The 27858-nt window shown below is 37.5% G+C and overlaps 2 protein-coding genes across 3 annotated transcripts in view; one reads left to right on the top strand and one right to left on the bottom strand.

Moving 5' to 3' along the window:
- Positions 1-935: 935 nt before the first annotated feature.
- Positions 936-5540, bottom strand: LOC134660871 (UDP-xylose and UDP-N-acetylglucosamine transporter-like). The gene is made up of 6 exons (XM_063516715.1): positions 5261-5540; positions 4468-4589; positions 3460-3629; positions 2772-2866; positions 1698-2047; positions 936-972 (listed from the first exon to the last, which is right to left on the bottom strand). Exons 1-6 carry the CDS (start codon positions 5426-5428, stop codon positions 948-950), a joined length of 930 nt encoding a protein of 309 aa, XP_063372785.1. The 5' UTR covers positions 5429-5540; the 3' UTR covers positions 936-947.
- Positions 5541-9449: 3909 nt separating this feature from the next.
- The window catches only part of LOC134661222 (uncharacterized), a 63907-nt gene continuing 45498 nt past the window's right edge, over positions 9450-27858 (top strand). For both annotated transcript variants that reach the window (XM_063517195.1, XM_063517196.1), the window contains exons 1-2: positions 9450-9700; positions 25360-25538. In XM_063517195.1, the coding sequence (XP_063373265.1) occupies positions 9649-9700; positions 25360-25538 (231 nt within the window). In that variant the 5' untranslated portion in view covers positions 9450-9648. The remainder of the gene's footprint in view (positions 9701-25359; positions 25539-27858) is intronic.

The raw sequence follows: 27858 nt of genomic DNA, 5'->3' as shown, positions 1-27858 counted from the left end.
CCACTCGCTACGCTCGTGGTTCAATTTTGGAATCTTGCTTGCTCGGGTATCAATATTAGCACGAGCGGTTAAACAACAACTTTGCCCCCTTGTAAAACAAATAACTATTTCACAACAATAACAAAGTAATACTTCATCCCTGTAGCGGGGGTCCACCACCACCTATTAAAAAATCTGTTTAACCCTTTAACCGCCAGAGTCTGATATATAAGACATTACATATCGCCACAGTCTGATAAATAAGAGAAAGATCTGATTTGGTTTTTACAGCACATTTATAACTCCCGTAACTATGCCAACCTTACTCTGCGTGGTACAATTACTGTCGGTGGCGACACGAGCACGCTCGATCAAAAATTGCTGGCGGTTAAAAGGTTAAAGTAGGGTTTACATAGAAATACTCTAATAAATAGTTTCAATTTAACAAAGGCACGACAATAATAAAATCGGAGCGTCTCGATTTTAAGTGTTTCTCATAATTGTTTTAAGTAGTCACACTACTAATAAATTATAAACTGAAATACATGTCATATCCTAAAAAAAATCGGCCTTTAGAATTGGTCAAAGGGGCCTACGCTACGCCAAAGATTGCCTGTTATAGGTACAGTCAAGTGTAAAAACTCAATGTATTTTTTTCTGTTCGTCCTAATGAATTTTTTTTATTATATTTTGTTAATTTTTATGCTAATCTGTTAATTTCTTGTGCTAATAAACTAATACTTACTTAAAAATATGGGTGCATACAACTTACTCAAAAATGTCCCTTAGTTCTAAATTCGCTGACCTAAGACTATGGGATATTTTGAGTATGATGAGAGCACCCATATTCTTACAATTGGCTGTACCTACCGTTCTGGTCCGGTGACTTAGAGGTCCAGGATGTTAGCCGCGTATACTGAAGACGCTGGTTCGATTCCGGCCTCGGGACACTTTCTTGTATGTGACATTTATTTCAGTTTAGGTATTAAGTACCTAAACTATTCCTTATATTCAATGATCGGAATAGGTAGTGCCATTTGGGGTCAATGGCCTCAAACATTGTACTTAACATGGATAAGACTCGGGATTCCAAGACTCTTATTTTTTCACGAAAATATTTCTTGGTATGTCTTTAATAGGCTACAGGACTAATGTTCATTTATGGTATCAATCGATCGGCTTTGCTTTTAGGATCATTTGTCTATATGGGACCCATTGCATTAAAGCAACACAAAAGTCAGAAATTATAGTCAAAGTCCGACAGTCGCACTTCACTCGCGAAACGCCCCTCACAAAAGGATAAGTGAACGTGACGTCAAGGTCATTGAGATCCTATCTTGAAGTATGGACAAAACAAGAAAATTACGTTTTTGTCCGTGAAATATTGCGTTTATGTATATAGTTGCTGTACAATATTTTTTTGGATAAAATGTAAGGAATCGAATGGTGCCCTTACATATATCGTTTTTGGGAGTTAAAAAAAACTTAAATTTGGAAACTTTCAGGTCCTGTATTTTTGTAACATTTCCGTATTTTATTTTCACATTATATCCACATTATTATAAATTGCTAATTTGCTATAAGATTTTGTTATAAAATTCAACATGTGTCATCATCCCTATTGAAGTAGGTAATATGAAAACTCGGGGTGAAAAGGTATATCCATACTAAGCTTACGCACCGAAGTCCCGTGAAATGGCACTACCAATTCCGATCACTGCTTATATTTAACAGGCCTCTGCTTCCACACAAAATAGTCGAAATACACATACGTACCTACAGCAACCAACAATGTACCCGCGACGTGTAAAATGGTCACGTTATTTTTAAAAACTACGGAAGACAATATCAGTGACACGAACTTTCTTAAAGTTAGTATAAAAGTCACCGTGACTGAAGATTCCTTTGTGGCTAGCTGGTGGACGGATTGGGTGCAGAAAAACTGAGATATTATATTTAGGGCTATTATAAGCCAGGTTTCTAGGTCTAGGGTTAATGCTGTATTGTATAGGTGGGGGGTGATGAATAGAAATATGACGAGGGGTAAAGCGTGCGTGTAGAACAGCATCTGAAACGGAAATATACATTTTATTTTGGATAGTACTTATGCAATAACAGAGGGCTAACCGTTGCAATTTCATAATAACTTTTACTCCCCTATTGACAGGCAATCCTTTACAGTGACGTTATTCGCTACGTGCATGACTGGTGCTGCCCTCATTTTGGCGGACTTTCTACGTTAAATCTTATGGAGTACAATTAGTTCAAGCGGCTGCCGCTAGTACTAATGGCGGACATTCCATAAGATTACCTGTGTTTGTGACGATCAGCGCCACTTCCCCCTCCACCGACTTCGCACCTTGCCAATAAAGGCTTCGTCACACAGGCGCGTTTTTCGGGCGGGATGTGAGCGGGGCGCGCCGCTTTTACATATAAAACGCTCACGCCGCGCCTGGAAAGCGCGCCTGTGTGACGAAGCCTTAAAGTGTTTCTATGACATGTACTCGGTACCTTATTACTTTTTGTTGTTTAAGCGTCCTAAATAAATGTGACGTTCTCAATCAAAAGGTATCACCTTGTCGCTTACCTAAAGACGAAATTGGCTTCTATCTTTATACGAATAACCTGTCAACGCGTCCTTATGGCAAGCCACAATGTGGTACCTTTTGATTGAAAACGTCACAAATTTAATTCTATTCAAAAAATTAAATAAAAAAGATCGACGAATTGAGAACCTCCTCTTTGAAGTTAGTAAACTACAACATAAAGTCGATTTATATGGTACTGTATACCTCCTCAGGATGTTTTCCATGCTTGGCATACAACATTTCCTGCTGCAGGCCAGTAAACGCCCCTGTCACCAGCGTAGCCAGCAATATCGCCACACCTGCAATAATTATCATTATTGAGTGTAAGCCCATAGGCGCATAACTGCCTCCTAGCTTAGTCGGTAGTGTTCGTGACTCATGTCGTTGATGAGACTTTATTACGGCAGGCGTGGCTCACTCCACGGTTTCGTCGCGTCGCTACAAGTACATGCGGCCCACACCAATTGTGGTGTCTAGCCATAGCACAGAATAAGTAATAATACATACAGAACAGCCACGCACCGCCCCGCCCCGACTCGCGTTGAATCTGGCGGGCTTCTGGCGTGCTCTCAGTAGGTATAGCGACTTACCCACACATACACAATGACACGTGTACAGACGTGCCGCACACACATATAAACGCAAATGATGTATGGTGTGTCTGCCCTGTGGCCACCATAGTAGTTGCCGCACAGGCGCACACCGCTACGGAGCGGACGCCTGCTCGCGCTTGCGCCACCTAGCGGTCATATCTGTCGTAATAAGCGCGTTATGTTAGAGAGTGAATCTTCTGTACCTAGTACTATTATTTATTCTGTGATGGCGGCGAATAGGTTAAGTCCTGCTTCAGATTAAATTATGATTTATGAATAATCAAAATATCTGAACTTACCAATGCACCAATACACGAAAGTGCCTCGCTCCTGCTCTATAGTGGCGCCGCCATACAACGCCAGCGCCACTCCTGCACTAATGAGGACAGAGCCGACAGCTCTAGTCGGCTTTGGAGTGCGATTCAACATGTACCATGATACTAACATGCTGACGGGTGAGGATGCTGATCTGAAAAAGATCGGCCGTTAACCCTTTACCAGGCTGACAGTTCAACAATGACAATCGAATGTCTGTCTTACTGATCGAAAATAGAACACATGTTTGAAGGGCCGTATGTTATGAGAAATATATATCCCTTAGCCTGATAAAGGGTTAACTGATTACAGAGGTTTCCTTTAGTGGTTATATTAAAGATTTAGGTATGTAATATATACTTTAATGAAAATTAAGGAAATACATTATTTGGCAGTAATTGATCAGTAAGTATGATATTCTGCTTCATTTTTACACTTCATTTAGAAATCACTATTAGTTTATACAAACTGGATACAAAAAGCACAGGATAGATCTGACTGGCTTACTCCGGAGGAAGCCTTTACCTGAGAGGGTGTTCTTGCTTAATTCACCTAGTATAAAAAAAACAACAATATGTACATAACGTAAGTGACCAAACATTTACTAAAAAGTGACTATTAGAAAATTAAATAAATTTTATTGTAGATTTTTTATGTTTACAATGTCAAACATAAAAAAATCTACACGATAAAAATATGCAAGAAATAAAAGGCATTTTTATTATGAGTTGGGGATGACAACATCCTTGACTATCAAAGACAGCCCAAAGAAAGGCAGTGTGCCCACGCCAGAATTATCCGAATTATAGTGATCACCAAATTAGCGCTTAGGAAGGCTACTGTATCCTGTTGCAACCCAGATGCAGATGTTTTGTTTTTTAAGTTAAACCATTTAGTTAATCAGTAAAATTTTAGAATAGTTGGTAGAATATGTACATAATTTTGTACCGGGGGTCTTAGGAGGTTATAGAACTAAATTAGCATGTTCTCACCTGATGATCATGTGCAGGGTAGATGGCACATGCAATGAGTACACATAGTTATTAGCTACATTGGTAATAAAAAATAACAGCACCAGAATTATGTATTGCTTAATAGGTATCGAGGGTTTCACCTGAAAAATAAAACAAAAGTTTATTATTTTTTTTAACATTTTACTGACATAATGGAGTAAATTTAAGGAACATTTTGGTCATTTTCTTTGTTATGGTTTATTACTTTTTTCTTTGAATGAAATAGATCCCCTACAAGTTAAACCAGTAAGTTTAAGTAGGGAAATAATATTTTGGTATGTTTCTAAACTACCGTAACACCACCCAATTCCAAAATCTCCCGATTCAAAAGTAACTCAAATATCTTGGAGGCATTATGGCTTAGTGCTTTAGCCTCTGCTGATGGACAAAATAAAAAATATATATCTCGGTGTGATCATTATATGAATTACCTACTTAGTTCTGAGGCAACACAGTTTCACTAACACCTGAAAACACGCAATAATTATAATAATATTGGCATTGGTTAAATTAAATGTTGAACTTGTGGACCATAGTTGTAGTATTGAACTATTAGTTGGGTGGTATTACAGTACCTATTAATTAATAAAATGATTAGGTTCTAGCGCCACAAGAAATAATGACCGGCCATTCTGATGGCAGGCTATGTGAATTTATTCCATGGTTCACTGAATAAACAACTAACTTAGTTAAACTGTTGACTGATAAAAACATGTTAAACAACTGTATCAACATATAGTTTACAAAGTAAATACTAATTCATACAACATACCATGCCGAATTTCGTGGTGAATACAAAACCTTGTAGAGATATAAAGAAAGCCTGTAAAAACGTTATTAAAGTAGCGCATTCCGGTGCTTTCGTCATCAAAATTTCCATCAAAAAGGCACTAGAGCAACATGATACGAACACTTTAGTCACCGTGCTTTTTATATACATTTTGAGATACGTTTTAATTTATGATAATTAACATTTCATGATTTTTGATACGCGCTATCGCTTGAAGCCACCAGTGAGACTAGATAAGAAAACGGCTCCAAATCTTGTTTGATAATAATGAAAAGTTTTGAAGAGTTTTGCTTGGAGCGTTCGGATATTTACTTGGATAAACGATTTTTTCATTTAACCTAAAGTGTGTCATTGTAATCCACTAAAATTAACTGCTTAAAAGTTTTACGGTTATTTTCGCGTGTAAGTAATTTTGTCTTATAGACATGACTCCTTTTGGGACAATTTAAATTACTGTATTTTAGAATTGTCTCGTGGAAGGTATAAATATTTCGTGAGATTGGAACGCTTCACTAGTGAAGAATGCGGGCACGTCAGCCGTCAAAAGCCACGAAGGCATGTCAAAAAGTGACAACACCGCTGCGTTCGGAAATTGGTGGTATTTTTCCAAGATGCGTGGTAAATTTACTACTACTCAACAAAAGATGGCGCAGGTAGTACTGTTTTCTACAAATAAAAAGCGCTATTCGATGTCGCTACTAGTAGCTGTACATTGAACAAATAATCTTAAAGTTTAATTTTATTTTAAACTGTTATCGTAGCAAAACGAAATATGACATATAAGTAAAAAATAAGACAAGTAAGTTTGCGTCGGGGGCAGCCCGGGCCGGGTTTTTGTAGGTAGTTATTTTTTATATATTTCGTTTGTATTTATACTATAAAACACAGTAAAAAATGCAATGTTAATATTCATCTACCTACGCTAAATGGCGTACAAAAGATAACTGCTAAATCGATTTTGAATGAAATTCGGTATGTAGCAAGGCTAGGTACTTGTCTACTTGTACTATACAAGTATAAGTACCCCAAGCAATCCAAACATGTTGCGAGGTCGGGGGTCGCAAATACAACTAGTATCTATAAAATCGTTTTATAACAGTTCCGCTTTCCAAATAAGTACTTTATCGTGTTCTAACGAGCTTAAAGATAATTTATTTTCACCACTCCAACTGGTAAAGGCTCTCTTGATTGATCAAAAACCGATGAGAAAGTTGCATTTTATCCACATTTGGGGCAAATGGACCTGATGCAGTTTTTGAGTTGTTTCCTTATGTTCGCTGGTAGAATTTACTTTTAATGATGTAGGGGTATTTGAATGATCAATATTTAATAACGTTTATTTGGATTTGATTTGATTTTATTTGATATTTTTACAGTTAGTATTTTCGTTGATGAGGTGATATTTTTTGTTTCACTCGGTGGCAAACTTTGTTTATCCCTCGTGCTTTGAAACCCTCGCAACGCTCAAGATTCTATTTTTCGAATCACTCGCTACGCCCGTGGTTCAATTTTAGGATCTTTCGCTTGCTCGGGTGTCAATATTAGCACGAATGTAAAATAAATAACTAGGTACCACGTAGGTATCACGTAGGTATGTATTAAATAGTACTTATCTGCAATAGGTACGGAATTACGGAACAAGAGGTTTACGAGTGGCGGTAGAAGAGAGAGTGGATATAGATAAAATTAAATGTACAGTCAGCAGCAGAATTTGCTAAGCGGGCGAGGTGTTCAAAATGATCTTGACGCGACTTTATTGTTAAGAGAATCAGCGCGTGTCAAGGTAATTTTGAACACCTCGCCCGCTTAGCAACTTCTGCTGCTGACTGTACATAAAGCCTTTTGAAAACAAGTTTCATTTAGGTATTTGCAGTATTGAAAATTCTGGCCTAAGATACAATCGGGAAAAAAGAAAATACTTTTGACATAATTCTAGTAGGTATTTGACATACTTAACTATAACCTAATATTTTCATAAACTTTAATTTCTATTGAAATATGAATAAAAAACATATTTTAACATAAACCGCTCGTAAAGGTTTAAGTGTCCATATAAATTTATAAAATATAAATTATTGATTCGATAAGCGTTCTTTAACCGTGATTACGGTACGGTGCAATAAAGGTAAGTAAGTAAATAGGTTTGTTTTCAATTTTAGCAATTTATACGTTACTAGCGACCCGCCCCGGCTTCGCACGGGTTAACATTAACAAATTATACATAAATCTACCTCTTGAATCACTCTATTCATTAAAAAGCGGCCAAGTGTGAGTCGGACTCGCCCATGAAGGGTTCCGTAGCAGCAAGTAATTGAATGAAAGGTAAATTGCGGTTTACGATTTATGACGTATTAAAAAAAACTACTTACTAGATCTTGTTCAAACCAATTTTCGGTGGAATTTTGCATGGTAATGTACATCATATGTTTTTTTTAGTTTTATCATTCTCTTATTTTAGAAGTTACAGGGGGGGGGGGGACACACACACATTTTACCACTTTGGAAGTGTCTCTCGCGCAAACTACTCAGTTTAGAAAAAAATGATATTGGAAACCTCAATATCATTATAAGACCTATCCATAGATACCCCACACGTATGGGTTTGATAAAAAAATATATTTTTGAGTAGTGTTGAGTCGCTCACTCGTGAGGCACCTCATTTGTACCACTCATTTTGTTAATTTGTCGCAGTACTTCGTACCGCAAAAATGTCTTACTTCACTCCTCTATTCATTTTACTTGATTCTAAAATTATCTTTCTCCTAAAAGTTCTATTCTTAACCTCCAGAATTGCACTCCAATTAAATGTTACTATTTATTTATTTATAAAGGAAGTGATGAATACATAAATATGTATATACATTAAATATTTTTGTCGCCGTTGGAATTAATGGAATAGTCGACGATGAAAATATGCTAGTACCTCACCTCATTTGAAGTAAGACATTGTAACACCTCATTTTAGTAAATGAGGTACTCATACAAACTCATTTTAAATTGATGTCCTACCCATCACTATTTTTGAGTTTCAGTTCTAAGTATGGGAAAAAAAACTACTTACTAGATTTCGTTCAAACCAATTTTCGGTGGAAGTTTGCATAGTAATGTACATCATATATTTTTTTTAGTTTTACCATTCTCTTATTTTAGAAGTTACAGGAGGGGGGGGGGGGACACACATTTTACCACTTTGGAAGTGTCTCTCGCGCAAACTACTCAGTTTAGAAAAAAATGATATTGGAAACCTCAATATCATTATAAGACCTATCCATAGATACCCCACAGGTATGGGTTTGATAAAAAAAAATATTTTTGAGTTTCAGTTCTAAGTATGGGAAAAAAAAACTACTTACTAGATTTCGTTCAAACCAATTTTCGGTGGAAGTTTGCATAGTAATGTACATCATATATTTTTTTTAGTTTTACCATTCTCTTATTTTAGAAGTTACAGGAGGGGGGGGGGGGGGGGGGACACACATTTTACCACTTTGGAAGTGTCTCTCGCGCAAACTATTCAGTTTAGAAAAAAATGATATTAGAAACAATATGATTTTTGAAGACCTATCCATAGATACCCCACACATATGGGTTTTATGAAAAAAATTTTTATAAAAAGTATGGGGACCCCCCAAAATTTACTGTTTTTTTTTCTATTTTTGTATGAAAATCTTAATGCGGTTCACAGAATACATCTACTTACCAAGTTTCAACAATATTATAGTTCTTATAGTTTCGGAAAAAAGTGGCTGTGACATACGGACGGACAGACAGACAGACAGACAGACATGACGAATCCATAAGGGTTCAATTTTTTGCCATTTGGCTACGGAACCCTAAAAACCGCATTAAAATCCGTTGCGTAGTTTTAACTTGGAGGTAGTTGTATCCTCCAAGAGTTTTAAAGATCTAAGATTACATGGGACAGACAGACAGCGGGAAGTGACTTTGTTTTATACTGTGTAGTGATTTCTACTGTATAGGTATATAATGTTGTCGAAAACAGGCACTATGTCGCATAGCAACCCACAATCTACTACTTACTTATACCTAGTATGTGTGGCGATTGGCCGCCATTACTAAGCGCTGAATGAGCGCGGAACAACACTAGTGAAGAGTGAAGCTCAGTTCAAGTCAGTTCGCTCGCTCCGCCGCGCCAACGCGCTTGCGTACCTCGTGCCAAAATATTACAAACAATTTCAACAACCAAAACACTCAGTGACATCGTTTAATACTGTTCTTTTAACGAAAACAGTATTTTAAAGTGCTCTGTGGGATTAAAGTGTCTGTGTTTCAACTTGTACTATTAACGACTGCACAATGCGAAAGTTTTTCATTAAATTCGTCAATGTGCACGAAATATTGACGGGAAAATGTTGAAGGGATATTTTGTTTTTGTGTTCGTGTTCCAGTGCTTTTCAGCCGGTAAGTTTTTCAAGTTCTGTCTATTATTGTTTTTTTTTTAATTGACTGACCGGCCTCAATTATAACGGTCCATTTAAACAAGTTTAAAAAAAGTTAAATGACGTTAGCTACACGGATGCTAGGCGTATTTAGCAACCTTCGAGTTTATTTAGCAAATAAGTTATGTTTTATTAGGTGTACTAGAATAAAAGAAATGTTTTAAATACCTATATAATTTATTGACAACAAGAGCAGGTTTTACAAAATATCTTTATTTTATATACATTGTCGAAATAGCAAAAATTCAGTGTATGTAGTCTTACTTTCTCATAAAATAGTAAAATACGGGTACCTTTTTGTGTTCTCTGATACCTACTGTGCTTAGCCAAAAGGCTGCATAGGTGTTTACCGTTTTTCCTGAACTAGGTAGGTTAAGGTTATTATTCAGCACCCACCTTACAAAAAATGCTTAAATTTTTGTGTTGTGAAAAATTAAAAATGTTCCGACTGTTTTTGGTATGCAACATTTAATAGTTTTAAATGTTTCATTACTTATATAAATTATAGCTGGCCAACCAAAGCTTGTCAGTAAAAAATGGCGCGAAATTCAAATTTTCTATTGGACGATATCCCTTCGCGCCTAGACTTTTCAAATTTGCCGCCTTTTTCTACTGTCAAGATCTGGTTGACCAAGTATATAAACCTATTGTTTTTTTTTTAGATTCTAATTTAATTTATTAATGAAAAACATAATAACTATAGCTGGTCAACCAAATCTTGTCAGTAAAAAAAGGCGCGAAATTCAAATTTTCTGAGACGATATCCCTTCGCGCCTACATTTTTCAAATGTCCCGCCTTTTTCTTCTGACAAGATATACTTGGTATCGACTGACCAAGTATATACTTGGTATATACTACATAGAAAATTTGAATTTCGCGCCTTTTTTTACTGAAAAGATTTGGTTGACCAGCTATATTCATAAAATAAAAACTTATAAATAAAAAATTTGGCCTAGGTCGTGGTCGCTCGGTAGGGTCCCAGAAGGCTGGCCGCATTGCCCCGCTGGATGGCAATGCTGATCCGCTGGGCAAAATATTGGCTAGCCCTCTGGTCACCAGAAGCCTCTATAAGGCTCTTTGATAGCTCCTTATAGAGGCTACGCGCGCTATACCTATTGTCGTATTTGATTAACCACGCCACAACCACGCGAAAGAAAAAAAATACAAATATTTATAATACAATATTATACTGTTTATTCACTTTTACATAATTACCTGGTTTTTTATTTGCCATAATAATTAATAGGTCTTTTGAAAAAAAAAAGCCTTTTACGTAAAAAACATACCTATCGGCTACCTAACCTTTGTTACACCTATGATTGCACCTTTTTTTTAACGATGTGGTGTGGTGTGGGATGTGTGATTGGATGTGTGTGTGTGTGCTGTTACACGTAACCCCCAACGCCGGTCACGGGGGGTATACCTGGGAGGCATCGGGGGTTACGTGTGGGTCGTGGGACTCCATCTCCCATTCCTTTCTCTTAGCGAGAAAAGGGTGAGACGTCCTAACCTAGGATTGCACCTATGTTGGCAGGTATTTTAGTTTTACCATTTTACATAATTTGGAATGTGAATTCCCGTTATGAAACACGAACGTTCTAGAGCAGCGGTCGGCAGCAAGCGGCCCGCGGCCGCATGCGGCCCGCGAACCTCGCACTTGCGGCCCTGGCTATTTTGTATGTAATATTGACAAACGACAATGTCTGACAAAGTCATAAAAATTAACAAAGTGCGGCCCGCGTCACCTACGTTAGCTACTATGTGGCCCTTGGCTGCTAAAAGGTTGCCGACCGCTGCTCTAGAGCATGAATCTCTAAAGTAATGCTGTGCTGCACAAACCGTGTCAAGCCATATAGGGCCATTGGGCTAGTTTTCGTCCAAGGGGGCAATTCTTGGATGTCGTGTGGCTCCCTTCAATACTATCTCCACTACTAGGCATTTCAATTTCACTACAATAGAATTGAAATTGAGTGGTCAATACATACCATTAGATTCCCAATTTCTATCGCTCGTATTTCAAAAGTAGCATTTCGCCGTTTTCCACAGATTTTCGAGTGACGAAATCTAGCGCTCGAAATTCAAAAATCGGCCCCCAGTTCTAGTTTTCGTCCACTTGACGAAACTTGACATTAACAACGTAATAGTATGCAAAAATAAAACTTAAAACCTAGTACCTACATTATAGGATAGTTATTTTTTAGCAATTTCCAGATAAAATTACCAAAAAAATATTACGATATTGTGTAGGTAAAGCGTGTAAAGCCTGACCAGGAATATATGATCACGCGCTATGTTGCGGAATTTCACTAGAACGAATAGCGCCCTCTTAACAATGATCATACGAGTATATTACTGATCTCTTTAAATTCAAACGTAAATTGCTCATCTATGCTCGGCCTTCAAAAGTGCGTTTTAAGTAGCAATTACTTTAAATTAGTTTGTTTACAACCGTGGGCAATAATCGTTGCTCATCGCATTTATTTAACGCCTCTATGGAATTGAATCTTATCCTCTATACAGGGTGACTGGTCATTCGAACTATTCCTTGTAAGGGATTATTCTATAGTTCACGCAAGTCACGCAATAATTGAAGGCACAGTCAAGCGACTTACCGCGAAATTGCTCACTTCATATTCGAGCGATAAAGAGGCAGATAGCGAAATTTCAATACCTATTCAATTTTATTTATTTAAACTTTATTTATTTGGGTAGTTTAATTTTCACGGTAGGTCAAGGGTCTAAATTCATGTTATTTGGGTTTATAGTTTTTTCTTAATCAGTCCTTCTGAGTTCTGCTGAATGCAAACTTTCCACAATTACCAGTTTTAGACAAAGGATTTTTTTTTTACGAATATAACTAAAAACTATTCAAATTTTCTATGAAAAAGAATACCTAGTAGACCAAACAGACAAACGATTCCAAATTTAAAACAAATATTAATAATCATCACGGTGTACACTGAAAAAAATAATTAGCCGAAGCCATTGACTTGTTCGCAAGCCCCAATTTTTGTGTACTTAGGTAGTAAAGGCGTCCGCTAACGGCGCGGGTGCACGCAAGCCAGTTAGGGTTGCCAGATGGTCGGGATTTGGCGGGATTCTCCCGATTTTTAGCATGTGTCGGGAACACATGCTAAAAATCGAATCAAATCCCGACGAAGTGAAAATTGTCCCGAAAAACAGCTTCACGTTATAAAACAATAATTTCAAGTTTCGAACTGTACGGTTACCATCAGTTTGTCACTGACATAAACGCCGTCGAGAACGTAATTTACTTTCTATACATCCCGTTTGCACGAATATGCGAGTGCGAGCGAGATGTATAGAAAGTAAATTACGTTCTCGACGGCGTTTATGTCAGTGACAAACTGATGGTAACCGTACTGTCGTCGAGCGAGCGAGGCGACCCGCGTCATAGAAAAAAAAATACATAGAGTGCTCACTCCATACATCAGTTCAGACTATTAATTTCAGTGTCTACATCTAGCACCGAGTAGCGGAACTATCAGTACTGCTACTTGACAATAGATGTAGCACCGACCGGAAAGTCTTATCTCAACAGCATAAGACTTTCCGGTCGGTGGCGACATCTATTGTCAAGTAGCAGTACTGATAGTTCCGCTACTCGATGCTAGATGCTAATAGTCTTTTTGGTACTAAAACTGATGTATGGAGTGAGCACTCTATGTATTTTTTTCTCTATGCCCGCGTCGAGCGCGTCAGCGTGCGCCGGGGCGCGCGTGGCGTGGGGCGTGGGACTGTGGGACCTTGCGGTGAGGGTGCGATGTTATTTTTTCCCGACTTAAAGCCTAGAATCCCGAACAATTTATATTTTTTACGATAATAGCACCTTTCGATCTGGCAACCCTAAAGCCAGTTCTGTAGTTAGGTAGCAAGACTAGCAAATTCTGTCGCACGTGTTGCTCATATCATACCATACTATGTACATACATATATTTCGTTAACTCGCTCACCCGCTCTGTGCACCCGCTAGCTAGCGGGCGCCCTTACTACGTTTACTATCTGTACCTACCTACTTTATTTTTATTACCGTTTTAAATCATTTCTTCCATTGTAAAACGTTCATCGCGCTGCTCTAATTGTTCTGTTTTCATTCGTAAATACGTGTTGATGTTATTGCCAATGAATATCGTTAAACTCATCGCCGAATAACTCTCGAGGTCATTCTCGGACTTTCAAAACTGGCACAACACACAAAAATGAACCGTTATCGCCGATTTCAAAAACCGCGCTTTTTGTCCAGTCCAGCCAAGGTAAGTGATAACTTTTTTAATGAATGAATGAATGAAATCTTTATTTCAGGCAACTACATAGTGGCCTATACATAAAAACCTTAAAACTAGCATACATATTATAAAAATTTAAACTAAACACTAAAAATTACATTACGATTGCGATGCAATACGCAACCTCGCAGTGGCCGCACTGTCACACCCTTCGGCCAAAACTCTTCCTTGGTGATTTAGTCGGAACGCTCACCACAAACGAATTAAAATTTGCATCATTCGAACATTGTGTTTTTTAAATCAATTGAAATCGATCGATTCCTTGGAATCCTGAGATTTTGGTGCTCTCTATCCTAATTCCTAAACGTTGATGTGCTGGTTCCTTAAGCAACTGCTTATTTTTGCTACTTGCCAATTTTCATACCAATAATATACTAGACGTTGGTTGGTATGACCACATATTGGTTCACATAATAACCATTCACATAATAACATAATAACCAATACCAACCTATTTTTCCCTAGAATCCCTATTTTCATTGGAATTTAATGCTGATATAAGTAATAAGTACGCCCTTTTATTCTCAGTACGGGCAGTAGGAGTAGTTTCTAGTACAAGGATGTTAGGACAATATATTGGTACACGACTAGAGCACCTTTTAACCTACTTTATAAGTGAGTCAAGATCGTGAATGAGTTTATGGCAATTTTCATAGACAGGAAAAGAGCTGCTTAGTAAGTTATTGATATTACGAGTATTAGTTGATATATGCTCATATGTAGGATCTGTACCTCTAGTCTACATATCTGAGTAACGTGACGTCGTTTGCGTTAAGTATATATTTGTATGGTATTTTGAGTTTCCAAAACGTCCCGCTTGGCGCCCTGTTCATAATCCCATACAAAAATAAACATATCGAATGAAATTTATACTAGGGGTTCTGGCAAATAGGCGTTAAGTACCTAGTTAGAGTCGGGAACAACGCCATATTTGGGATAATTCGAACAAAAACACATCTATCTTGCTTTTGGTATGAATACAAATGTACACATATAATAAAGATATGTATGGCAACTGAGTAATTTGCTTGAAATTAAAAAAAATCTTATTTCGTGTTAAATGCTTACTTACAGAGATACATGCATTATAACCAGCAAACAATGTAAAACAAATTCTATTCAACTGTCATACTCTCGCTCTAATAATTATGCTGTCATATCATTGCTTTCACGAACGTGTGATAATGTGATATTCTAGTTTACTAAATGCAAAGATGCAGTGAACTAAGAGGTACTCCTTTTTTAGCATTAGGGTTCGATTACCGGTATTTATTTGTGTGATGAGCACAGATATTTGTTCTTGGGTCATGGTTGTTTTCCATGTATCTAAGTGCCAGTAGCACCATCCGCATGATCCGCACTAATTGACAGACTGATCAACGTCACCCGGCGCGCCGCGGCGGTTTACTATAAAACTTTCCATACACTAAAATTTAGCGAACTCTTTAACGATGACAAACAGTTTGGTGCAACCGACCCTAAGTATTTGTATATTATGTATATCCATAAACAGACATAATCGCACCATAAGGGTCTCTTTTGTACGTTTTTGGTACGGAACCCTAAAAAGGCAAAAAATGGTGATTCTGCAATGACGTTTGATAACTTTGATATTGATATTGTGACGCAAGCCCAAAGTATATACATAATTAGCTTATCACACCTTGTTGGGGACTTCACATATTTTTTTTTTAATTCTTGTTAATGTTCAATATATCTTGGTTTTCCTTGATCATTACAATAATTAGGTGGAACGAATGATACGGTTTTATTATCTACATGTTATTCCTTTTCAGAATTACTGCTTTTATTGGAAAAATAATTACTTAGGTCGTGTAAGTTTATTATATTACGTGCTCGGCCATTTGATACAGATATAGTGCATTACGATACAAGTGCGAAAAGTAGGAAATTCGAAGGGAGTGTTTTAAATCGACACGGGTTTTGAATTACCTTTTGTACAACGTTTTACTACAGTACACAGGGGTCTTTAAATTTTCGACATGGATCGTAAAATTATTTTTCTACTCCCGTACTTTTATTTGTTATTTAAAGGGTCGTGCCCACACCTTTAAAACCCTACCTTATAGTTGTCAAGACAAGTCTTTAGTCTATTCCCCAAAAAATAATTTGTGCATACACGCAGTATCTTTTTGGCGATTTTACGATACTTCGTGTAATGACCACTTAAAAAATATTGAATGAAATACAGTGTTGCCAACCTTATTTTAAATGTAATCTCTGACAAATAAGTGAACCATAGACATGTTTTTTTTTTTAATTTCATTCATTCATTCATTCTTTTCCCGCCCGTACCCTCCATTTTTGCTACTTCTTGAATTAAAAATATTTCTTAAATTTACAATTTTATTTCAAAATAAGTGCTTGGTCGTAGAAAAAGTATTGTATGCAACGTTGTTTAACTGAGTCAAAAAATACTCGTGGCGTCTTTATTAACAATTTTCGGCTTCGCCTCAAATTGTTACTCATGCCACTCGCCTTTTTTGACCTCTCTTAAAACAACGGTTGCATAAAATACTATTGCAGTAGTTACATATGGTGGTAACTAGCACAATACGTGCCTATGTCGAAAATTTCAAGAGCCATATATTATGTACCTACTGTAAAACGTTGTACAATACACGTGCGAGAAGGTAATTCGCAACTTCGGTCGTGTTTTAATTTATCGCCACTCGTTGCGAATTTCCTACTTTCCGCACTTGCATCGTAATGTACTTCTAGTGTTAACTTTTATTTATTGTGATAATACATATAATTTAGTAGTTTATGCAACAGTGATATAATAAATTTTAAGAACCAATTATGAGCTATTGCATACATTACTTTTTCTATGACAGCTGCAGCAAAAAAAAAGAGTTATTATTAAAAAAAAAGAGTTATTATTTAAAAAAAATTGAGTTATTATTTAAAAAAAAAGAGTTATTATTGTAAATGAAAACATACCTCTTTCAATCAAGATGATCGGAACTTGTATCTTTAAAAAAAATAAAGCAGTTGTATTATACTCATACATATATGACTGCTAGCAGTCATCTTATGAGCCTATAGACAAATCATTCAAATGACATTGCTTTAGATATCACTGTCAGTCATTTAATTGACACATTTAAGTGCTGGAGTAGAAAAAATTATATAAAAAGTAAAAACAAAACCTCCCCCGCTCACCATTCAGGTAAACATGTAATTAAACACGCACACATCCAATTTACACTAAAGCCTTACTACGCTGTGGCCGTAGTGAAAAAGGGCACAACTGGCACAAGTCTCGTGCAGCTATAGGTGTAAAAGGGCATACGTGTCACGTGGAACTTACACACTTTTCCACCCGCGCTGCCCGACACTTGTGCCCTTATTCACTAGGGCCACATGCATTATTGTAGTTTTTAGGGTTCCGTACCCAAAGGGTAAAAACGGGACCCTATTACTAAGACTCCGCTGTCCGTCCGTCCGTCCGTCCGTCCGTCCGTCTGTCACCAGGCTGTATCTCACGAACCGTGATAGCTCGACAGTTGAAATTTTCACAGATGATGTATTTCTGTTGCCGCTATAACAACAAATACTAAAAACAGAATAATATAAAGATTTAAGTGGGGCTCCCATACAACAAACGTGATTTTTGACCGAAGTTAAGCAACGTCGGGCGGGGTCAGTACTTGGATGGGTGACCGTTTTTTTGCTTGTTTTGCTCTATTTTTTTGTTGATGGTGCGGAACCCTCCGTGCGCGAGTCCGACTCGCACTTGGCCGGTTTTTATTAAGGCTGGGACGAGTTTTTATGGTCGGACAACAATTATGGTTGTTAATAGCTTAATTGTTTGTTTTTATAGAACTCATTGTATGTGCAGTGTTCACAAAGACATAATTAAAGAAAATTGCCTATAACTAGCAAGCTATAGTATTTTTCAAACAGCTTGGGTGCGGTGACACGGCGGTCGACACCTTTCCAGACAATGAGTCTTATCATACAGTCAGTAGCAGAAGTTGCTAAGCGGGCGAGGTGTTCAAACTTACTTTGACACGCTCTTATTCTTTTAACAATAAAATCGCGTCAGGTCATTCTGAACACCTCGCCCGCTTAGCAACTTCTGCTGCTGACTGTACGATTTATCGACTTCTTATGCTCCAATATAATTTCAACTTTAGCATTCCGGTTTAAAGTTCAAATTAGATTACATTTCTAGGAATTATGACTAGTCTTCAAATGAATCATCGAAGTTGAAAGAAGCTGGATTAATTGGAATATTTGAATTTTTTGGGAAAAGGTTTAAGGTTATAAAATGTATGGAGACGACATCTGTCATTGTACACAAGCTGTTTGAAAATACTCGGAGCCAAAACACCCGTTTTCGTGAATGAACCGATGTATGAAGACATACACAATACACACGAACATTAATGTCCGAATACTAGCTGTTTCTACATTTAGAAATGAGACTAAACTCAACCTTTAGCACTTCCGACTTACACTTGCTTTTTTAAATTCTCATTTAGTCACTTTAGAAAAACTTGGCACGCTTTGAGCGCGAAACGGCCAGAAATGCGCATAGTGTCTGCCAAATGTCTAGTTCAGACAATGTATCGCAGGCTGAGAATACGTTTGTGCCATATCCATTTTTGAGCAAAACCGTTTGAAAAAACATATTTATAAAAATCAATTAAAATTAGGTTGGCAACAATGTATTTCATACAATATTTTTAAGTGGTGATTACACGAAGTATCGTAAAAGTGCCAAAAAGATACTGCGTGTATGCATAAATACTTTTTTGGGGAATAGACTAAAGACTTGTCTTGACAACTGTAAGATAGGGGTTTAAAGGTGTCTGCACGACCCTTTAAATGACAAATAAAAGTACGGGAGTAGAAACAAATATTTATATTTATTTATTGTAGAAATTGTCGGTCGGTCCAGTTGACGACTGAATGCTTTACGTAACAATTTAAAAACAGCTCCACATTGATTAAGATCATTTACATATCAAATGGCACGACCTCTTTAACGAGACCTGAGTGCAACTGTAGGACTCACACTTGATCATTGCTCACCAAGGCCAGTTTTATTAAAACCATCAACTAAGATTTAAAAATGGTGGTCATTTCATAACATCTTTAGGGGCCCACTGATGATCGGTCCGCCGGACGATATCGGCCTGTCAGTTAAATGCAAAAGTTGACAGCTCCGAACAACTGACAGGCCGATATCGTCCCGCGGACTATAAAAGGTTAAGTAGTCATGTTAGTAGCTCCATCTAGTTGTAAGTAGAATAGTAATCTATGTCCATAGCTAACTTTAAAGTCAGTTCCCGTGAGACTGTTCTCAGCACAGTTAGTTACAAACGTAACCTTTCACACGCCGACAGCCTTGTGCCCTCAACGTAAGGTTCAATTTCGTGTAGCTTGCTTGCAAGGTCGGTTGGGTAGGTAACCGTTTGACGACATACATTGGCAAGAAACAGAAACCTCAAAGAAACAGGATAGGACAATGAGGTTGGTTGCCATTTGTGGTTTTACTGGTAGGGGCAACCTAAATAGGTTGGGGTGACGGTTGACGTATGAAACGGATGTGTCACGTCTTTGGCCGGAGACAATTTTCGATTATTCTTAAAAAAACAATGTAACCTATACTTTTACCAATCCTTAACACATTCATTGCCACCCAGCCAAACAAGACATCCGCGCCAGGCCACAAAAATTTCGTCATATAAAGCTGTAGTACCACGATCCCGATTATCGGGGCGTCCGGCCTGGGAACGAAATCATAAAATACCCGATATGATATGTCGGGTTTACGGCACTGAATGTGTTAACTCACGCGGGATCAATATAGGCCTTTGTCCTTCAGTACACCTGCATGAAATAAAATCTTTTTCTAGCAAGTGTGAGGTAAAAACTAAAGGTTCGGCCATTGTTGCTCCGTGGCAATGACACTGACATTCAGCCGGAGCAAGGTCGGTTTTTTGTCGGCCGGCTGCCGTTGCGGCTGTGGGCATTGCTAGTGTTAGGTACAGTCACATTCGGTTACGCAAAAAATTGTGTAACGTTGATGTGGGTTGTTGTTAATAGTTCCTGGCTCCTGGATAACTTTGTTGACAACAAAGGTTTAAGGTCAAAGAAAAAAAGGTTTTGATACCCTGGCATTCAATATTAACACCTACTTCAAATGTTCGAGGTTTTAGAATATAAGTGCTTACTTTTACTATACCTCTTGCGTCGAATGATGGTACCTATGTGAAAGTGCATTTTTATATCGAGTAGGTAGCTAGCTGCAACGTAAAATGTTTGTAGACATTTTTTTGAAATTTAGAACAGAAATACGGTAAAAACATATCTCTTACTATTATTCTTAAATAAATCCAACCAAAAGAAGTTTGAGTATACTCTCATAGGATATTCAACTCCTTTATAATGATTTTGATAATCACGCATTTACTCGTACAGTCGCCATCAGATATATCGGGGCGGCCAACGTGCTCACAAATACCTGAAATCGCCTCTACTTTACGCACAGATCCGTCTGATTTCTTACTGAAATCGGATGACGGAGTGCGTATATTACCATAGAAATAGTTCTACGGCTACTTCGGACCATATTTTCACGGATTCGGATCGGATTCGGATCGGACGTAGTGCGAAACCGCTCTTAGAGTGTCTGTTCAGATGTTTTGAGCACCTCAGCCGTACCTATATATCTGATGGCGACTGTACTGTACGACGGAATGGCTAAGGTAATATACAAAATCAACATACGTACGAACATGCAAATAGACTGAGCTAAGATGCCTTTGATATGCTAAACATGTTTGTTTTGCCGTTGCTCTTAACGATCGGACCATATCCGAGGAACCGCCATCTTGTAAATCCTGGGTGGTAGTTTGTGACATACATAATTATGCATATGGGTAAGGGAATACCTCTTTGAGAGAGACAAAAGATTTGCACAGATGGCGCCATCGTAGCTTGCTTTTTCTATGAGATTTGGCTTAAAGGGCTGGCATCCAGCATTAAAAAAAAAAAAAAATTTGACACAATTTTAGGGATTGACAGGGCAAGCTATGATGGCGCCATCAGCTAAATACTTCGACTGGCCAACCCCATTTGCTCGTCTCTCAATGTCCCACTTATCCAGCGGGCTCAGCACGGTTCCATTTTTATCGACTATCACTATGCCCGGTTCGCACTTACATACTTGTTAGAACGTGACAGACATGGTGATGAACGATAAAAATGCGACCGTGCTACTAGGGCAGGTTTCATTGTATTTTTCGTCAACCCGCGCACCCGCTCCGTGCAACCGCGCCAGCTAGCGGATACCGAACCCCCAAACGTGGAAAAGCAGGTCGTTAGTGGACTTTTCCAAGGAGACTTTGGATGAAATCCACTAAAATGTTGTTTACGAATTACTGTTGGTGTTATTTAAAGTGGCAAAACAAGATTCGGCTAATAATATCAGAAAAATAAAAACACTGGGTGAAAGCGATTTCACATTGTCGGATCCGATGTCGGATCCTTGCAGAAGAGAGAGAGAGCCCTATAACATCAAGTGCAAGTTTTAAGCATTTATTAAATTTATTATTATAAATAAGAAGAGCCATTTTTTTCATTTTACATTTTTGTGGTCGTATCCGGCATTCAAATAACGCTCTGACTCTGAACATTTTCCACTGCCATGCCACTACCATGAGTCACTGACAGTATCAAAACTGACATATACACTAACGTCTACTTAATTTACTTTCTATACATCTCGCTCGCACTAACATGCGAGTACGAGCGAGATGCATAGAAAGTAAGTTACGTTTCCGATAGATTTTATGTCAGGGCTAAACGGGTGGTATCCAACTAGTCACACTGATGAACTGAATAACGGTACGAATAGTCAAAATTCATTCGCGCCAAGATTTCTAACATTCATACAAATATACGCACAAATCTCTGTTTTGACATTTTGCTGGGACATCACTTAGCCGCGACCACGACCAGTGAAACCTGTGTCGAAACCTCGGTAATAAAATAAAGGTAATAAAACAATTTTCGTGATAGACCCGTGTATAAATGTGAGTTAATAATGTGTTCAAATATACGTAGTGAATCTTAAATAAAACCGTTTAAAAAATAAAGCATAAATTTTCGAGCCGATGAACTGAATGTTACGAATAGTCCTCAACCAACGTGGTCATTAGCAGCAAGTAATTAGACAGACGGAACTAAAGAGAATATAATCACAACGTTTGACGTGTCTGCCAGCTGCTCAGTAGTTTTAGTCCGCCTTTCGCGCCAATTCTATAAATAATGCTTGTTGGTAAACAGATGCTGGTGGACGTTCACGGTCACCCGGTGAAAGCACTTTTAAAGACAGAAAACACATTTAACGTCTAAAAATATTAGCACATAAAATTAAATGAAAACCAAATGACAATTTCTGGTTGGACATGAGAATTTTCTGCTTTTGGATGATAACAGAACTTTTTATTGTCCTAACACAAATCGATGAAGCTTGGTGAAAACCTTGCAAAAAACGGCCGCATATTTCAGTTGGCCCACGATTTAAAAGGTGAAAAACCAGGGTGATGTAATATGTAATGTAAAATGGTATAGCCTCGTGCCGACCCCAAATACAAAAAAAAAGTTAGGAAGTATGAATTTAGTTGTATTTTTATTTGGGTTGATTTTCTTTGTTTGAAATGTGTGTTGTAGTACTTGTAGTAGAAATAATGTGTTGACATGTAAAATATGTACTTCTATTTTATCAATAAAAGTTTGATTGATTGATTTGAAAATTTTATGAGAAATGAAATGCTACTTTTTAGGGTTCCGTAGCCAAATGGCAAAAAACGGAACCCTTATAGATTCGTCATGTCTGTCTGTCTGTCCGTCTGTCCGTCCGTATGTCACAGCCACTTTTCTCCGAAACTATAAGAACTATACTGTTGAAACTTGGTAAGTAGATGTATTCTGTGAACCGCATTAAGATTTTCACACAAAAATAGAAAAAAAAACAATAATTTTTTGGGGTTCCCCATACTTCGAACTGAAACTCAAAAATTTTTTTTGTCATCAAACCCATACGTGTGGGGGATAGGTCTTCAAAAATGATATTGAGGTTTCTATTATCATTTTTTTCTAAACTGAATAGTTTGCGCGAGAGACACTTCCAAAGTGGTAAAATGTGTGTTCCCCCCCCCCCCCCCCCCCGTAACTTCGAAAATAAGAGAATGATAAAACTAAAAAAAATATACGATGTACATTACCATGTAAACTTCCACCGAAAATTGGTTTGAACGAGATCTAGTAAGTAGTTTTTTTTAATACGTCATAAATCGCCTAAATACGGAACCCTTCATTGGCGAGTCCGACTCGCACTTGGCCGCTTTTTTTAAACGGTGTGTACAATGTACATCTAAATGTACATTGGGCGGCACGAGAATGGTGTAGCTCAAGACGAAGCATTTTACGAATAAAATACTTTAATCATCATCGCTGTCGCTGCAACCATCACAGTCTAAAAGCGTACAGCGGTTTATGTCAAAGATACAATCGTAAATTATGTAAATACCTTCTATTTACATCGCTTCTTGGGGACAAATTGTCTGATTACAATATGTATTATTAATTATGTTAATCATATAAGATATAACTGATATAAGCATTAACAGAGTATTAACAACAAGACATAGACAAGTATGCAAACTAGAGTCTGACCAAGCTAAATCTACATGGTATTTGCAAGACAGAGTATGCAAATGTCATCATAAATGTCCAATTTCTTTGAAAATAACCGTATACAACGACACCTCGACACTTAGACGAAGATACCTGTTTGAGCTTTTTTCTGTTTTTGCTCGTTAATGTTTTTGAAAGTGTAATGTTGATAGCTTATTATGAACTAACGTGTAAGTGAGCAGCTAACGAAGAATTAATTTTAAAATTAAATGCATTTAACCATTCTTTAGTCGACACCCGGCAATCCGTCGTGGCTATTTGTAAAGTCCAGCTATCGCTTTGCTAAAACACACTTTTGACATTGACGAAATCATCATTAATTTATGGAAGCAGTTTGTTTAAAGACGTAGAAGAATCTATCAAAGAAGTACTTATTCACTTAAATTATCAAATAGTAACACAAACCGAATTCGTGTCCGTCCGAGCGTTAAACGTGTTTTTATTTAGTACTTGTTATATATGATTAGCGACTCCGTAATGTATTCATGCAAAACATTACTAGAGTCTGTGCGGAAAGAGAAGAGTCGTGGAATGTATTGGGCCCCATACATTCCACGACTCTTCTCTTTCCGCACAGACTATATGATGAAATCATGACACCATATAAAATAAATGTGTAGAGCCCGAAAAAATAACACAACAGGGGGGATTGTCATCTTGAGTAAGGCTTCAGGTGAAAGAATATTATCTTGAAGACAAAAAAATGTTAAGTTATGTAATAGACTAATCCCACAAAAGTTGTTCAAGATAACATACAATTTAAATAACAGAAATATATTTAGGTTGATTCTGATTTTAGATTTAAGACTGGCTATAGTTACGAGTACTATGTAAATGCATTAACGTTTATGTAGTAACTTTTTACGGATGGTTGGTTTGTTGAAGATATCTTACAAGTAAAATAAAAAAAATCCTATAAAAACAGGCTATACATATATATAAAAATTATTAAGTTTCAACAGTAATTTTGGAGCCTTTGGAGCCACTTAAATGGTTGAATTAAAAAAGTAGAAACCTAAAAATATCTCTATGTTGATTTAGATTAAACAGGCTATATATAAAAGCATTAACGTTTCTCCAATATGGCCGAACCCTTAAACGGTGCGTAATCACTTAGCACACAGTTTATGCAATGCTAAAAATAGCCCCGCTCCTTAACTGGCTTGGAATGCTGCAATGGTATTTGTAGGACCAAGATGACCGCTGGCCTCAATGCGTCCTATAGGAGAGTTTGTTCACCTTTTGATTGCGGCTAGCCTCCGACGCGACGTATGCTAAGACAGCTTGTTTTTATAGCTCTTATAATGTTGGTACTTACTACTTTTTCCGTTTGCTATATTTGATAAGTGAAATAAAAGGTTTAGTTCATAATAAAGTAGTGGCCCCATTCGAAATCCCTGAGGAACTCCGAAATCTCCGAATGAAAATGATATTACCTTCGACGGAAAACACTTTTAAGCGAATAATTCCAGGTCACCAAATATGTTTTGTAAATATCAAAAACGACGCATGTAGTTCACAAGAAACGCACCCGTTTCCCGTAACACCGAACTAAATCAACTCTTAAACTTGCAGGCTTCAGCTCAAGCCTCCTGTGCGGAGTCACGAATGAGCTGAGTCTCGGCAACGGGGCCGGCGCGGGCGCCGCCATTGCGCTGGCGCTGGTGCGGCCGCCGGCGGCGCGCGGGCCTTGCTCGCTGCGGCTGCTCGCGCCCGACGCGGCTGCGTTCACTGCGAGGCTTATTGATGTTAAGGTAAGATTACTGCTAAAAGCTTTTCAAAATGCGGGATTCATCACGCACAATTGACAAATATATTAATGTAGGTAACTCCACTCTATGAAGTTTCCCAACTAATAAATTAACGTTATAGGGTCCTGTTACAGACCCTGGGCTGGACAAAAGTGTTCACCATACCTTAAAGAATATTGATATTCAAGCAAGACAAGCTTGACTCCTCTCTTGCAGAAATAGACAGTATTTATTTACGACTCGAATTATGTGAACTTAAAAAACACGCCTGTTGTTGTAGCGAAAAGTGGACAGCCTTGTGCATCGATATTACAACGTCAGTTGCATCCGTAGTGTACACGATTTCACCGGTGCATGCATTTGCGTTCGCTTTTAAGGTCGATGCATACAATGTGTACTTGTATGTATGGGACACTCCGGCATAACCATTTAGAAAAAAAAAACCGTATAACTATTTTAATTTTTCTACTCCAGCACTTAAATGTGTCAATTAAATGACTGACAGTGATATCTAAAGCAATGTCATTTGAATGCTTTGTCTATAGGCTCATAAGATGACTGCTAGCAGTCATCTTATGAGTATAATACAACTGCTTTATTTTTTTTAAAGATACAAGTTCCGATCATCTTGATTGAAAGAGGTATGTTTTCATTTACAATAATAACTCTTTTTTTTTTAAATAATAACTCTTTTTTTTTAATAATATTTTTTTTTTTTTTTTTTTTTTTTTTTTTTTTTTTTTTTGCTGCAGCTGTCATAGAAAAAGTAATGTATGCAACAGCTCATAATTGGTTCTTAAAATTCTTGGGTCTTTTTTTACAAAACTCGACTACGTCTCGTTTTGTAACTTCGACCCTTGAATTTTAAGAACCCTTATTATATCACTGTTGCATAAACTACTATTATTTACTTATGTAAAAATTTTTAGGACTTTAAAGAGGCGATGACGCTTTAATCGAGTTTTTTTACATACTGGACCGTTAAAGAGTTCATTTACTTCCTAATAGTTTTTCGCCTCGAAGATAGAAGATAGACTACACCTACCGCACATCATAGACCTGATAGCCTTGCTCAAGGTGTCAAGTATAGTAGAGGTCCTAATGTCCCTGAAGAACTCCCAACGTAACGGATTAGAGTTAAGCGTTTGAGTAAGTCGTAGTCAGCAAACCTTCGTTTGCTACCAGGCTTACTGGCGTAGTTATTGCGAATGCGATAATTATAATTTACTAACGTAATGTTACCTAAATATAACTAATTCTGCGAAGCGATTTTCTTATATATGTGTATGCACTGTCTGCCATGCGAGTATTTTTCTCCGTTTTGTTGTAACAACACTAACAACATCAACAACTTCTTACAAACTTTCTAGACAAGAAGTTTTTTGCTATACGAGTACTCACGTACACAGGTAGCACCGTTGAAGTACAAATGGTCTCTTTTATGCAGGAAAGTCACCTATGCTGGCTTAAAATTATGTCGAACGGGAACTGGCTACAATAATTGTAGGTTGCCGACATTAGTAAGGTTTAGGTACAGTCGGCATCAGGTATATCGGAGCGACCATATGAGTGCGGCACTGTATCTTAGGTTTTTATTTACAAAATATTAACAAACTTAAGTTTAATGTAAATATGGACTGTTGTAATATAAAATGGTGTAGGAGGCAACCGAGTGAAACAGCTATGTGTGGTAGATCAACCCGCTATCATCTGTCTTCATGAACGTTTCATATATGTGGCTTTCATGTGCATAAGGGCCCTTCTCTGACTGAAACCCACATGTATTTATTGGTATTTGTAGGCTTTCCGTAAATGGTATAGTATTGACACAACAAACCGATGACCGAAGTCATATTATTATCTCTTTCACTCTTGCTACGGCCTTGATAAGTGTGATCGAGGAGTATTAGAAGGTCGCCAGTTTGTACATCGGATATGTATGGCACAAAGACAATTAAAGTACTCAGAATTTTCCAGGCGTCATTCTGGCCAAAATTAAACGAGTATTAGCCATAGCCACTAACGATTTAACCAATTAGATACGATCGCATGTGATTGTTATTATGATGAAACGTTTAAATTGCAATGCGATTGTCATTTGTCAAGTTTGTCTAGTTTGTAATGACTACTGTGACGGGAATTATTTAGTAATTAGTGAAACTAGTATATTAACCCGCCGCGTAGGTAATTTAGGGAGCCCGGTCAGGTAAAATAACGTTCTGAAATTAACTATGGATAATTATTATAAACATTGTGCAATAAGGGAGACATGTAGCCTTACCACGACTGCCTTAGCAGTGTCAAACTGACATATTCGCGTCGC

Source organism: Cydia amplana, chromosome Z (assembly GCF_948474715.1).
Source record: "Cydia amplana chromosome Z, ilCydAmpl1.1, whole genome shotgun sequence".
Lineage (NCBI taxonomy): Eukaryota > Metazoa > Arthropoda > Insecta > Lepidoptera > Tortricidae > Cydia > Cydia amplana.
This window is presented reverse-complemented; position numbering and strand designations above follow the sequence as displayed.

Coding starts and splice junctions, on each gene's coding strand:
- LOC134660871 (XM_063516715.1), bottom strand. CDS start 5,428: ATGTATATAAAAAGCACGGTGACTAAAGTGTTCGTATCATGTTGCTCT. Junction 4,590..5,260: donor TCACCACGAAATTCGGCATG/GTATGTTGTATG, acceptor TTTATTTTTCAG/GTGAAACCCTCGATACCTAT. Junction 973..1,697: donor AGGCCTGTTAAATATAAGCA/GTGATCGGAATT, acceptor GGAATAGTTTAG/GTACTTAATACCTAAACTGA.